The following is a 15,008-nucleotide window of genomic DNA, read 5'->3' on the forward strand; positions in this document are numbered from 1 at the left end:
TAGTACAGGGTCAACCATGGTAGTACAGGGTCAGCCATGGTAGTAGAGGGTCAGCCATGGTAGTAGAGGGTCAGCCATGGTAGTAGTGAAGGGTCAGCCATGGTAGTACAGGGTCAGCCATGGTAGTACAGGGTCAGCCATGGTAGTAGTACAGGGTCAGCCATGGTAGTAGTACAGGGTCAGCCATGGTAGTAGTACAGGGTCAGCCATGGTAGTAGTACAGGGTCAGCCATGGTAGTAGTACAGGGTCAGCCATGGTAGTAGAGGGTCAGCCATGGTAGTACAGGGTCAGCCTTGGTAGTAGAGGGTCAACCATGGTAGTACAGGGTCAACCATGGTAGTACAGGGTCAGCCATGGTAGTACAGGGTCAGCCATGGTAGTAGTACAGGGTCAGCCATGGTAGTAGTACAGGGTCAGCCATGGTTGACTACAATAAAAGAGAACTCATTGTTCCACTATTGTTTCAATTCACAATTGAATAAAACTGAATTACATTTGTAATCTACTATATTCATTAAGTGTTGCTTTGTTGTGTTTATCTTTTGTATAATAACAAAATGATTGAAATCTGAATCTGAAACCAATATAGATATTTTAATCCACTGTCTTCAAACTTCATTGCTGAAGAGCGCATCAAAATATGAACTAAAAAAAAATCTAATTTTATCCAAGTCAAGACACAGGGGTTTAAAGGCATTGGATTGGTGCACAAGTATGGTTGGAGGGAGTTTACACCAGTCCATTATTTACACCAGTCCCTTCCTTTAAAACCACGAAGGGGAATGTATGAGCGCAGTAGAGAATTCCACGGCAAGATTACACTTGGCAGATGAGGAGAAATACACTTAAGGGCAGTAAAAATCAAATGGTGACCCCCTATGGGCTTTGGAACACTTTCCCCTCCTTTAAAACATGAGCCTCTTTGGGATTCTGCTTGTGTTGTTGCCAGAGAACAGGGAGCAGTAACAGCTGTAGTTAAACCTCCGCTGAGCTCCAGCCGCATTGGCCTGCAGGGAATGAGTGGTGTGCAGGATGAGCAAGGACAGACAGACAGACGGAGGAGGAGGAGAGCGGGAGAAGAGATGGGTTATAACAGATGGGTTATACACATGCAAAAGGAAAGGAACACTACACAAGCTGGCTATAACAACTCAGTTTAATTCCTATGAAATAAAGCCTCTTCACAGTAGGTTTCCACATAGGAACATTGATCTGTCATGACATTCTATTGTAATAACAGTTCAATTACATGGCTAGTATGACATTAACAGATTTGATTCACACACAAAGGCTTGCACTATGTATAATGTGACTGTGGGTATGAGAAGCATGCTTCCCCAGTCATACAGGATAGCACCTCTATAAAGATAGTTAACATACCATTTGAAAATGCAGGTCTTGTTTACTGGAGTAGAAATTCAATTTACCTCTCTCTAAAATCTCAAAAAAGGATCATCATTTCATAATCAAAGCATTTACTCAGATCACCTCGTGAGGTTAATATATTCACAAAATAAACATAGAAAGAATAGTCATACGAACAGACAACGTCGAATAGTAACATTGATTTTTAGGAAGAATGCTACAAAACAAAGCCCAGAGAAGTTCTGGAGTTGGAAAACGTGAGCAATGTGAACATGATGGTTTTTGGGTTTGTTCGATACAGGGACACATTCAGAACCACTGCAACACATCTTCACAAAATTCAATGGTTCTGCAGACAAGATTACAATAAAGTGTAACTACCATGGTTGCATTCCCCCCCCAAAAAATGTTTTATCTTTGTACAAGGATTTGATATCAATATATGAATAAGACATTGAAATACTTGTCAACCCCCCTGTAATACATTCCAACCTTTCCCCAGGACCTCACAAACAAAAATACATTATTGAAACTGTACACAAATATTCTGTCCATATGCTGTTCTGTTTCATTGTAAGCAGTTGGTAAAGCTTCAATTAAAAAATTGTTGTTGCTGGTTTCATAGATGAACACAAAAAAGCTGACGTCACCGTTCTGTAAAAGCGGGTAAATAAATGGATAGAAAGAGGTAAGGTGATGATGCTTGTGAGTCTATTCATGTCTATACATTTTGCGTTTTGCACAAACACAGAAGAAGTGGAAAAGAAGCCTCCTCTTCAGCTGCAGTTCTAGGAACAGCCCATAACCACACCACAAAGAAGCCTCCTCTTCTGCTGCAGTTCTAGGAACAACCCATAACCACACCACAAAGAAGCCTCCTCTTCTGCTGCAGTTCTAGGAACAGCCCATAACCACACCACAGCAGTGAGAACCCCCCCCACCCTAAAAATAAAAAAAAAGACATGCAACTGAGGAGTGCTTTATCTGCATTCTGTAACAGATGCTACTGTCTATCACTTAGCCTCCTTTAGCATAGATTACATTATCTTTCCTAGCATTAGCTTAGCTCCTGTTAGCCTAGCTATCACGGCAGAGTGGTGGCGTCTCATTAAAACAGGGGCCCGGGGCCATCTTCCTGAGGGGGGAAGTGTGTATTGAGCAGCGTCTCCATGTAGGACACGTAGCTGGAGCTGGGCGTGTATCCTTCACCCTGGTCCTGGAAGGGCATGGACCTGGCTGTGTAAGCTTCACCCTGGTCCTGGAAGGGCAGGGACCTGGCTGTGTAAACTTCACCCTGGTCCTGGAAGGGCATGGACCTGGCTGTGTAAGCTTCACCCTGGTCCTGGAAGGGCACGGACCTGGCTGTGTAAACTTCACCCTGGTCCTGGAAGGGCACGGCTGGGGAGAGGGGCAGCAGAGGGGCGGCTAGGGCCGACGGGGCTGGGAGAGGATCAGTGAGAGTTGGCATTGGGGTGAGGGTGGGCTCGGAGATGGGTATTGCCAAAGCCTGGGTGAGGGTAAGGGCGCTGATATCAGTGTTGGAGGGACCAGGAGCATGGCTGGGTGTGTGAGGTGTAATACTGTGAGGTACAGGGCCTGTAGCTGGGGGTTGGCATCCGGGGTCCATGGGGGCTTGAGGTGTGGGGTGAGGGGCGGGGAGGCGAGGCCTCTTGGCTGCCTGTGGTTCATCTCCTGACAGAAGGGCTTCCTGGGTTGGTATTGCCTAGAAAGGAAGAGACAGCTGATGGTAAAAATAGTGGCATGGCATCCACATGATCACTTCTCTCCTACGTTGAGCTCCTACACCCTTCAAACCCCTACAACCAGACAGGAAGGATGGATATTTCAGGAGCATCACGTAAAATATGCATTTTATAAAAAGGCTCAACACAGCCATGACTGACAACTCCACAACATAGTGTAGAATAACATGATAGTGTGGAATAACATCCCCAGCCCACCCCTGCCTCCCTCCCCAGCCCACCCCTTCCTCCCCAGCCCACCCCTACCTCCCTCCCCAGCCCACCCCCCTCCCTCCCCAGTCCACCCCTTCCTCCCCAGCCCACCCCTACCTCCCTCCCCAGCCCTCCCCTCCCTCCCCAGCCCACCCCTCCTCCCCAGCCCTCCCCTCCCTCCCTCCCCAGCCCTCCCCTCCCTCCCCCCCAGCCCACCCCTCCCTCCCTCCCTCCCCAGCCCACCCCCTGCCTCCCCAGCCCACCCCTTCCTCCCCAGCCCACCCCTTCCTCCCTCTCTTTTCCTCCCCAGACCACCCCTGCCTCCCTCTCTCTCTCCCTCCCCAGCCCACCCCTGCCTCCCTCTCTCTCCCTCCCCAGCCCACCCCTGCCTCCCTCTCTCTCCCTCCCCAGCCCACCCCTGCCTCCCTCTCTCCAGCCCACCCCTGCCTCCCTCTCTCTCCCTCCCCAGCCCACCCCTGCCTCCCCCCTCTCTCCCCAGCCATAGTGGGTGGGCGTCAGGTGATCTCGTACCAGGCGAGTGCAGACCCTCTTGGGCAGGTCCTGCTCCAGCGAATGGATCTCTGTTTGCTTCAGTAACAGCTGGGACTCATCTTGGAACTCCACCTGAAAAGGAGAGAAGAGAGAGATGGAAAGAGTGGGAGAGTTAATTAAGGGTCATACTCAAAACAACACAAAAAAACAACAAAGCCCAGGATTGTCAGGAGGACAAAATCCAGTAACAGAATTTGAAGACACCCTTTGTGCCATGTTATCTTAGTGTGTGTGACTGTCTTGCGGCTCTGTCGTGTCGTGTGGCTCTGTCGTGTGGCTCTGCCGTGTCGTGTGGCTCTGTCGTGTGGCTCTGCCGTGTCTTGCGGCTCTGTCGTGTCGTGTGGATCTGTCGTGTCGTGCGGATCTGTCGTGTGGATCTGTCGTGTCGTGTGTGGATCTGTCGTGTCGTGCGGATCTGTCGTGTGGATCTGTCGTGTGGATCTGTCGTGTCGTGTGGATCTGTCGTGTGGATCTGTCGTGTCGTGTGGATCTGTCGTGTCGTGCGGCTCTGCCGTGTCGTGTGGATCTGCCGTGTCGTGTGGATCTGTCGTGTCGTGCGGCTCTGTCGTGTCGTGTGGATCTGCCGTGTCGTGTGGATCTGTCGTGTCGTGTGGCTCTGTCGTGTCGTGTGGCTCTGCCGTGTCGTGTGGCTCTGCCGTGTCGTGTGGATCTGTCGTGTGGATCTGTCGTGTCGTGCGGCTCTGCCGTGTCGTGTGGCTCTGTCGTGTCGTGTGGATCTGCCGTGTCGTGTGGAGCTGTTGTGTCGTGCGGCTCTGCCGTGTCGTGTGGATCTGCCGTGTCGTGTGGATTGGTCGTGTCGTGTCGTGTGGATCGGTCGTGTCGTGTGGATCGGTCGTGTCGTGCGGCTCTGCCGTGTCGTGCGGCTCTGCCGTGTTGTGTGGATCTGTCGTGTCGTGCGGCTCTGTCGTGTCGTGCGGCTCTGTCGTGTCGATCTGTCGTGTCGTGTGGATCTGTCGTGTCGTGTGGATTGGTCGTGTCGTGTCGTGTGGATCTGTCGTGTCGTGCGGCTCTGTCGTGTCGTGCGGATCTGCCGTGTCGTGTGGATCTGTCGTGTCGTGCGGCTCTGTCGTGTCGTGCGGCTCTGCCGTGTCGTGTGGATCTGTCGTGTCGTGCGGATCTGCCGTGTCGTGCGGCTCTGTCGTGTCGTGTGGATCTGCCGTGTCGTGTGGATCTGTCGTGTCGTGCGGCTCTGTCGTGTCGTGCGGCTCTGTCGTGTCGTGCGGCTCTGTCGTGTCGTGTGGATCTGCCGTGTCGTGCGGCTCTGTCGTGTCGTGCGGCTCTGCCGTGTCGTGCGGATCTGCCGTGTCGTGTGGCTCTGTCGTGTCGTGCGGATCTGCCGTGTCGTGCGGCTCTGTCGTGTCGTGTGGATTGGTCGTGTCGTGTGGATCTGCCGTGTCGTGCGGCTCTGTCGTGTCGTGTGGATTGGTCGTGTCATGTCGTGTGGATCTGCAGTGTCGTGCGGCTCTGCCGTGTCGTGTGGCTCTGTCGTGTGGATCTGTCGTGTCGTGTGGCTCTGCCGTGTCGTGTGGCTCTGTCGTGTGGATCTGTCGTGTCGTGTGGCTCTGCCGTGTCGTGTGGATCTGTCGTGTGGCTCTGTTGTGTCGTGTGGCTCTGCCGTGTCGTGTGGATCTGCCGTGTCGTGTGGATCTGTCGTGTCGTGTGGATCTGTCGTGTCGTGCGGCTCTGTCGTGTCGTGTGGATCTGCCGTGTCGTGTGGATCTGTCGTGTCGTGCGGCTCTGTCGTGTCGTGCGGCTCTGTCGTGTCGTGTGGATCTGTCGTGTCGTGTGGCTCTGTCGTGTCGTGTGGATCTACATTTACATTTACACATTTAAGTCATTTAGCAGACGCTCTTATCCAGAGCGACGATCTGTCGTGTGGATCTGTCGTGTGGCTCTGTCGTGTGGATCTGTCGTGTGGCTCTGCCGTGTCGTGTGGCTCTGTCGTGTCGTTCTGTCGTGTCGTGTGGCTCTGTCGTGTCGTATGGCTCTGTCGTGTCGTTCTGTCGTGTGGCTCTGTCATGTCGTGTCTGTCGCTCTGTCGTGTCGTGTGGCTCTGTCGTGTCTTACGGCTCTGCCGTGCGTACAAATGTGTATGTGAGAGAGAGCAGGTGATTAGCCAGCATCATGAGAGAGTGGGAGTGAGAGAGAGCGATGGAGAGAGACAACACATACAAGCACAGTGAAACTCTGAGATTAGCGTGCGCACACACAAAACCCTCCTCCCCAGTCCCACCCTGTGATTAGAAACACACACACCACACACACCCTCCTCCCCAGTCCCATCCTGTGATTAGAAACACACACATAGAGGCATAACCATATACTCACATGCATACTACATCTAGTCAGAGCGACACACATACAATGACATTGTAGATGATTCTGTGCTTCCAACTTTGTGGCAACAGTTTGGGGAAGGCCCTTTCCTGTTTCAGCATAACAATGCCCCCGTGCACAGAGTGAGGTCCATACAGATATGGTTTGTCGAGATCGGTGTTGAAAAACTTGACTGGCCTGTACAGAGCCCTGACCTCAAACCGACTGAACACCGACTGTGAGCCAGGCCTAATCGCACAACATCAGTTGCCTGACCTCACTAATGCTTGTGGCTGAATAGAAGCAAGTCCCCACAGCAATGTTCCAACACCTAGTGGAAAGCCTTCCCAGAAGAGTGGAGGCTGTTATAGCAGCAAAGGGGGGGACCAACTCCATATTAATGCCCATGATTTTGGAGTGAGATGTTGGACGAACCATGTTGTGTACGTGGGTGTGTGCCATTTGTCTTGTCATATCGCCCAGGCTGAGAGTGTGGAAGTGTTCACAAAGGCTCTGTGTGTGTGTGTGTGTGTGTGTGTGTGTTCAGAGGAGTTGTGTTCCTCCAGTACCAGGGACCTCTCCTCTAAGCTTTATACCTCACAGGCACTCTGCGCGTCACACCATAAATTCTCCACACGCACCTGCAATGATAACACTCTCCACTAAATTTCAAAGTCCACTGCAGCAAACTACTCTGCCATAATCTACCAGAGCGCCATCATTTTCAGATAAGCACTGTGCTGGAAACGCTCAGATAAGCACTGGGCTGGAAACGCTCAGATAAGCACTGGGCTGGAAACGCTCAGATAAGCACTGGGCTGGAAACGCTCAGATAAGCACTGGGCTGGAAACGCTCAGATAAGCACTGGGCTGGAAACGCTCAGATAAGCACTGTGCTGGAAACGCTCAGATAAGCACTGTGCTGGAAACGCTCAGATAAGCACTGTGCTGGAAACGCTCAGATAAGCACTGTGCTGGAAACGCTCAGATAAGCACTGTGCTGGAAACGCTCAGATAAGCACTGTGCTGGAAACGCTCAGATAAGCACTGTGCTGGAAACGCTCAGATAAGCACTGTGCTGGAAACGCTCAGATAAGCACTGTGCTGGAATAACGCTCAGATAAGCACTGTGCTGGAATAACGCTCAGATAAGCACTGTGCTGGAATAACGCTCAGATAAGCACTGTGCTGGAATAACGCTCAGATTAGCACTGTGCTGGAATAACGCTCAGATAAGCACTGGGCTGGAATAACGCTCAGATAAGCACTGGGCTGGAAACGCTCAGATAAGCACTGTGCTGGAATAACGCTCAGATAAGCACTGTGCTGGAATAACGCTCAGATAAGCACTGTGCTGGAAACGCTCAGATAAGCACTGTGCTGGAAAGTCAAAGTCATCTAAGTTGTGGTGTAAAAAAGGCTCCCGCTGTAGAACCAACTTGGTACAAGGCTGGGGGTTCAACGTAGATGGAGTGGGCCGGGCCATTATAAAGACTGCCTAAAGTTGTCATAAGGACATTTTAAGGGAAATAAATAGTTCTTAACCCGTCCATGCATCCTAGAATATATAATGAAAATATACAGTGGCACCACCTTTTTTATTTATTTGAAAAATATATATATTTCACCTTTATTTAACCAGGGAGGCTAGTTGAGAACAAGTTCTCATTTACAACTGCAACCTGACCAAGATAAAGCAAAGCAGTGCGACAAAAACAGACTTACACAAACAAACATACAGTTAATAACACAAAAGAAAAGAAAAATCTATATAGAGTGTGTGCAAATGTAGAGGGGTAGGCAATAAATAGGACATAGAGGCGAAAATAATTACAATTTAGCATTAAGTGATAGATGTGCAGACGATAATGTGCAAGTAGAGATACCAGGTTGCAAAAGAGCAAAAGTGTAAGTAATAATATGGGGATGAGGTAGTTGGGTCGGATATTTACAGATTGGCTGTGTGCAGGTACAGTGATCGGTAAGCTGCTCTGACAGCTGATGCTTAAAGTTAGAGAGGGAGATATAAGACTCCAGCTTCAGTGATTTTTGCAATTCGTTCCAGTCATTGGCAGCAGAGAACCGGAAGGAAAGGCAGCCAAAGGAAGTGTTGGCTTTGGGGATGACCAGTGCAATATACCCTGCTGGAGCTCGTGCTACGGGTGGGTGTTGCTATGGTGACCAGTGAGCTGAGATAAGGCGGGGCTTTACCTAGTGTCATGACGTTGCCCTCTTTGGGTACAGCAAGCCCCAAACGTGAGGTAAAGTAAATAATTCATTAATTCGAAGACTAATTGATCTGATATAAAATATCTGAAAAGTTATTAGGAAATGATAACTTTAATCTGAATATTTTTCCTTGGTGCCCCGACTTCCTAGTTAATTACAGTTACATGATTAATCAGTTTAATCGCGTAATACTAATTACAGAGAATCTTTGATAAAAACTAAAAGTCTTCATTCAATGATAGTAAGACACAAAACTAGCAAAGACTTATAAATGACTTGGAGCCAGTGGGTTTGGCGACAGATATGTAGCAAGGACCAGCCAACGAGAGCACACAGGTTGCAGTGGTGGGTAGTATATGGGGCTTTGGTGACAAAACGGATCGCACTGTGATAGACTGCATCCAATTTGTTGAGTAGTGTTGGAGGCTATTTTGTAAATGACATCGCTGAAGTCGAGGATCGGTAAGATGGTCAGTTTTACGAGGGTATGTTTGGTAGCATGAGTGAAGGAGGCTTTGCGAAATAGGAAGCAGATTCTAGATTTAATTTTGGATTGGAGATGCTTAATGTGAGTCTGGAAGGAGAGTTTACAGTCTTACCAGACACCTAGGTATTTGTAGTTGTCCACATATTCTAAGTCAGAAGGATCCAGAGTAGTGATGCTAGTTGGGCGGACGGGTGCGGGCAACGATCGGTTGAAGAGCATGCACTTAAAAAAACACCTAGCCCTCTGATATGCACTGTTGACTTTGATCGCCTAAATCTGTCAGATGTTTTCAAACCTCCAACGTAGTCTCATGTGGAGATGAGCTACATTGATTTGAAACCATTTACATAACCAGTCCTTTCAGATCTACAAGGAAGTACACAGGGTGTGCAGGCACTAACAATCCCCAGATTCAACCAATCAACTTGACCTTAGTGAACATCTAGTCAAATGTCTACCCAGACCCCACCACTGCCACTCTCTCTTGTAATCTATGCATAGTCACATTAATTAACTCTACCTACATGTACATACTACCTCAACTAACCAGTGGCTCCGCACATTGACTCTGTACCGGCACCCCCTGTATATATTCTGATTTTTTACTGCTGCTCTTTAATGACTTGTTACTTTTACCTCATATTCTTCTCCGTATTTTTTGAAACTGCACTGTTGGTTAGAGGCTCGTAAGTAAGCATTCCACTGTAACGTCTACACCTGTTGTATTCGGCACATATGACTAATACAATTTAATTTCGTGCTGGAACACGGGGCTAATGGGCTAGTTGGTTGACGAGGTAGAGAGAAGGGAGTGTACGGGGGGGGCAACGCTACTCTCACCTGGTAGTACTTGTGCACGTGATCCTTGACGTAGGAGGCGTTGAGCGCCTGGCCCTCCATGTTGTGGACCAACATCAGCGCGCCGGTCTCTGGGGGACCGTTACAAAGACAGTCGTGACTCTGGAGGGAGGGAGAGAACAGAGTGATTGATTTGAGGAACAGGTTAGGATTTGATGCATCTAACATTCACTAGATATGTCATTCTATAGCCATTGCTTTGATTTGTCATTATGTTGTCACTATGTCAACACATATCATGGTCACCATGGCTGAGATCGACAGAGAGAGAGAGCGAGAGCGAGAGAGGCTGGCTGACAGAGAGAGAGAGAAATCCGATCAATCAGGATAAACCAAATTACAACACAGTCAAAACAAAACTATATTGCTTATTGGGAAACACAAACACAAAGCAAAATGCAGTGCTATCTGGCCCTAAATCGACAGTACACCGTGGCTAAATATTTGACCATGGTTACTGATCAAAACCTTGACAAAGTACAGGCTCAGTGAGCACAGCCTTGCCATTGAGAAGGGTAGACACAGGAGAACCTGGCTCCCTGTAGAGGAAAGGCTGTGCAACCACTGTACAACAGCAGAACCTGAGACGGAGCTGCATTTCCTGACAAAATGTCAAAAATATAAAACATTTACAGTGTCATTTTCCCAAATTTGAAACCCTTATTCAAGGTTTCGAAGACCTCTCTGATGAGAGTAGGCTACCCGTCCTGTTGGGGGAGGACGCAGAGAGCTGTGGGTTGGCAGCGCACTACATTGAAGACCTCTCTGATGAGAGTAGGCTACCCGTCCTGTTGGGGGAGGAGAGCTGTGGGTTGGCAGCGCACTAGAAGACTGTGGGTTGGCAGAGAGCTGTGAGTTGGCAGAGCACTACATTGAAGACCTCTCTGATGAGAGTAGGCTACCCGTCCTGTTGGGGGAGGACGCAGAGAGCTGTGGGTTGGCAGCGCACTACATTGAAGACCTCTCTGATGAGAGTAGGCTACCCGTCCTGTTGGGGGAGGACGCAGAGAGCTGTGGGTTGGCAGAGAGCTGTGGGTTGGCAGAGCACTACATTGAAGACCTCTCTGATGAGAGTAGGCTACCCGTCCTGTTGGGGGAGGACGCAGAGAGCTGTGGGTTGGCAGCGCAGTACATTGCTGCCTGCCATAAGTTGAGGGACAGTGTCTGACAGACCAATCAACCTGCACATGTCCTCTACTGTATGCTTACTGTTGAATGTATGGATATTTTCACCCTTCGTTATTGTTGTCCCGTTGACAATTTTGATTATCATTTTTATATTGTAAATATCCAAAATAAGCTTTGGCAATATGTACATTGTTACGGCATGCGAATGGGGGAAGAAAGAAAGAGAGAGAAGACTCACCACAACGTTCTCGGGGAAGATGTTGTCACAGTAGGAGCCGTCATCGTAGTTGACCTCGTAGAAGGTTTGTGAGGTCATGCCAATGATGGTGCAGGGGTAGAACCAGCCATCGATGTTCCGACCAATTACCTTCTGACCAAGAGAAAACTCCCCCCTTGGCCCCACCCTTGCCTAGAGAGAGAGGGGGAGGAGTGTGAAAATAGAAACTTTTTTAATTTAATCTATTGTCTTTCTATTTCTATGGTGTTAGCGCAGTTATTCAAAGACAGTGTTATATATTTAATGGCACATAGTGGACAAAACATTAAGAACACCTGCTCTTTCCACATGAATGCTATGATCCCTTATTGATGTAACTTGTTAAATCCACTTCAAATCAGTGTAGATGAAGGCGAGAAGACAGGTTAAAGAAGGATTTTTAAGCCTTGAGACATGGATTGTGTATGTGTGCCATTCAAAGGGTGAATTGGCAAGACAAAATATTGAAGTGCCTTTGAACAGGGGGTATGATAGTGGGTGTCAAGAAGCGGTTAGTGGGCGCAGCGGTTTGTGGGCGCAGCGGTTTGTGTCAAGAACTGCAACGCCGCTGGGTTTTTCACGCTCAACAGTTTACCGTGTATCAAGAATGATCCACCACCCAATATACATCCAGCCAACTTGACAGCTGTGGGAAGCATTGGAGCCAAAATGGGCCACCATCCTTGTGGAACGCTTTTGACACCTTATAGTCCATGCCCCGACAAATTGAGGCTGTTCTGGGGGCAAAACTCAATATTAGGAAGATTTCCTTAATGTTTTGTGTGTGTGATTATATACAGTACCAGTCAAAAGATTGGACTATTTTGGACTACTCATTCAAGGGTTTTGATTGTAGAATAAATAGACATAATACATATGGAATAATGTAGTAACCAAAAAAAAGTGTTAAACAACTCAAAATATATTTTATCGTTGAGATTCTTCAAAGTAGCCCCCATTTGCTTTGATGACATCTTTGCACACTCTTGGCATTCCCTCAACCAGCTTCATTAGGTAGTCACCTGGAATGCATGTCAATTAACCGGTGTGCCTGGTTAAAAGTTAATTTGTGGAATTTATTTCCTTCTTAATGCATTTGAGCCAATCAGTTGTGACAAGGTAGGGGTAGTATACAGAAGATAGCCCTATTTGGTAAAAGACCAAGTCCATATTATGTCAAGAACAGCTCAAATAAGCAAAAAGAAACGACAGTCCATCATTACTTTAAACACATGAAGGTCAGTCAAACCGTAAAATGTCTAGAAATGTAAAAGTTTCTTCAAGTGCAGTCGCATAAACCATGAAGCGCTAAGATGAAACTGGCTCTCATGAGGACCGCCACAGGAAAGGAAAACCCAGAGTTACCTCCGCTACAGAGAATAAGTTCATTACAGTTTGCCAGCCTCAGAAATTGCAGCCCAAATAAATCCTTCAGAGTTCAAGTAACAGACACATCTCAACATCAACTGTTCAGTGTGAATAAGGCCTTCATGGTCAAATTGTTGTGAAGAAACCACTACTAAAAGACACCAATATGAAGAGGAGGCTTGCTTGGGCCAAGAAACATGAGCAATGGAAAATAGACTGGTGGAAATCTGTCCTTTGGTCTGATGAGTCCAAATTTGAGATTTTTGATTCCAACTGTCTTTGTGAGATGCAGAGTAGATGAACAGATGATCTCTGCATGTGGAGGCCAGGTCATCTTTGGAGGCCAGTTAACCTGGCCTTCACAATCACCCAACCTCAACCCAATTGAGGATGATCTCCGCATGTGTGGATCCCACTGTGAAGCATGGAGGTGGTGTGATGGTGGTTTGCTGATGACACTGTCTGGTATTTATTTAGAATTCAAGGCACACTTAACCAGCATGGCTACCACAGCATTCTGCAGCGATACGCCATTCCATCTGGTTTGCGCTTAGTGGACCTATCATTTGTATTTCAACAGGACAATGAACCAACACACCTCCAGGCTGTGTAAGGGCAATTTGATCAAGAAGGAGAGTGATGAAGTGCTGCATCAGATGAGCAGGCCTCCACAATCACCCAACCTCAATTGAGATGGTTTGAGATGAGTTGGACCACAGAGTGAAGGAAAAGCAGCCAACAAGTGCTCAGCTTGGGAACGCCTTCAAGACTGCTGGAAAGCATTCCGGGTGAAGCTGGTTGAGAGAATACCAAGAGTGTACAGAGCTGTCATCAAGGCAAAGGGTGGCTACTTTGAAGAATCTCAAATATAAAATATATTTTGATTCGTTTTACACTTTTTTGGTTACTACATGATGGCATATGTAATATTTAATGTAGAAAATAGTACAAATAAAAACCCTTGAAAGAGTAGGTGTCCAAACTTTTGACTGGTACTGTATGTATTGTGTACAGTGGCTGGTGAAAGTATTCACCCCCCTTGACATTTAACCCTATTTTGTTGCCGTACAACCTGGAATTAAAATAGATTTTGGGGGGGATTTGTATCATTTGATTTACACAATATGCCTCCCACTTTGAAGATGCAAAATATATTTTTTTGTGAAACAAAAACAAAGAAGAAATAAGACAGAAAAACAGAACTTGAGCATAACTATTCAACCCCCCCCCAAAAGTCAATACTTTGTAGAGCCACCTTTTGCAGCAATTACAGCTGCAAGTCTCTTAGGGTATGTTCTCTATAAGCTTAGCACATCTATTCTTGCCTAATTCTTCAAGACAAAACTGCTCCAGCTCCTTCAAGTTGGATGGGTTCTGCTGGTGTACAGCAATCTTTAAGTCAATTGGATTGAGGTCTAAGCTTTGACTAGGCCATTCCAAGACATTTAAATGTTTCCCCTTAAAACTACTTGAGTGTTGCTTTAGCAGTATGTTTAGGGTCATTGTCCTGCTGGAAGGTGAACCTCCGTCCCAGTCTCAAATCTGTAATGTAAATATATCACTAGCCACTTTAAACAATGCTACCTTATATAATGTTACTTACCCTACATTATTCATCTCATATGCATACGTATATACTGTACTCTATATCATCGACTGCGTAATACATGCATCACTAGCCACTTTAACTATAACACTTTGTTTACATACTCATCTCATATGTATATACTGTACTCGATACCATCTACTGTTTCTTGCCTATGCTGCTCTGTACCATCACTCATTCATATATCCTTATGTACATATTCTTTATCCCCTTACACTGTGTATTAGACAGTAGTTTTGGAATTGTTAGTTAGATTACTTGTTGGTTATTACGGCATTGTCGGAACTAGAAGCACAAGCATTTCGCTACACTCGCATTAACATCTGCTAACCATGTGTATGTGACAAATAAAATTTGATTTGATTTGAAATCTCTGGAAGTCTGAAACAGGTTTCCCTCAATTTAGCGCCATACATCATTCCTTCAATTCTGAACAGTTTCCCAGTCCCTGCCAATGAAACACATCCCCACAGCATGATGCTGCCACCACCATGCTTCACTGTGGGGATGATGTTCTCGGGATGATGAGAGGTGTTGGGTTTGCGCCAGCCGTAGCGTTTTCCTTGATGGCCAAAAAGCTCAATTTTAGTCTCATCTGAACAGAGTACCTTCTTCCATGTGTTTGGGGAGTCCCCCACATGCCTTTTGGCGAACACCAAACGTGTTTGCTTATGTTTTTCTTTAAGATGTCTTTTTTGCTGGCCACTCTTCTGTAAAGCCCAGCTCTGTGGAGTGTACGGCTTAAAGTGATCCTATGGACAGATACTCCAATCTCTGCTGTGGAGCTTTGCAGCTCCTTCAGGGTTATTTTTGGTCTCTTTGTTGCCTCTGATTAATGCCCTCCTTGCTTGGTCCGTGAGTTTTGG

The 15,008-nt window shown here is 47.3% G+C and overlaps 1 protein-coding gene across 3 annotated transcripts in view; it reads right to left on the minus strand.

The window, feature by feature from the left end:
- Positions 1–1,139: 1,139 nt before the first annotated feature.
- Positions 1,140–15,008, minus strand: part of LOC115116421 (lysine-specific demethylase 4B-like) — a 98,515-nt gene continuing 84,646 nt past the window's right edge. For all 3 annotated transcript variants that reach the window (XM_065009565.1, XM_065009563.1, XM_065009564.1), the window contains exons 19-22: positions 11,151–11,321; positions 9,767–9,886; positions 3,853–3,945; positions 1,140–3,089 (exon numbers count right to left, since the gene is read on the minus strand). In XM_065009565.1, coding sequence (XP_064865637.1) covers positions 2,475–3,089; positions 3,853–3,945; positions 9,767–9,886; positions 11,151–11,321 — 999 coding nt within the window. In that variant the 3' untranslated portion in view covers positions 1,140–2,474. The remainder of the gene's footprint in view (positions 3,090–3,852; positions 3,946–9,766; positions 9,887–11,150; positions 11,322–15,008) is intronic.

This window comes from Oncorhynchus nerka, linkage group LG25 (assembly GCF_034236695.1).
Source record: "Oncorhynchus nerka isolate Pitt River linkage group LG25, Oner_Uvic_2.0, whole genome shotgun sequence".
NCBI lineage: Eukaryota > Metazoa > Chordata > Actinopteri > Salmoniformes > Salmonidae > Oncorhynchus > Oncorhynchus nerka.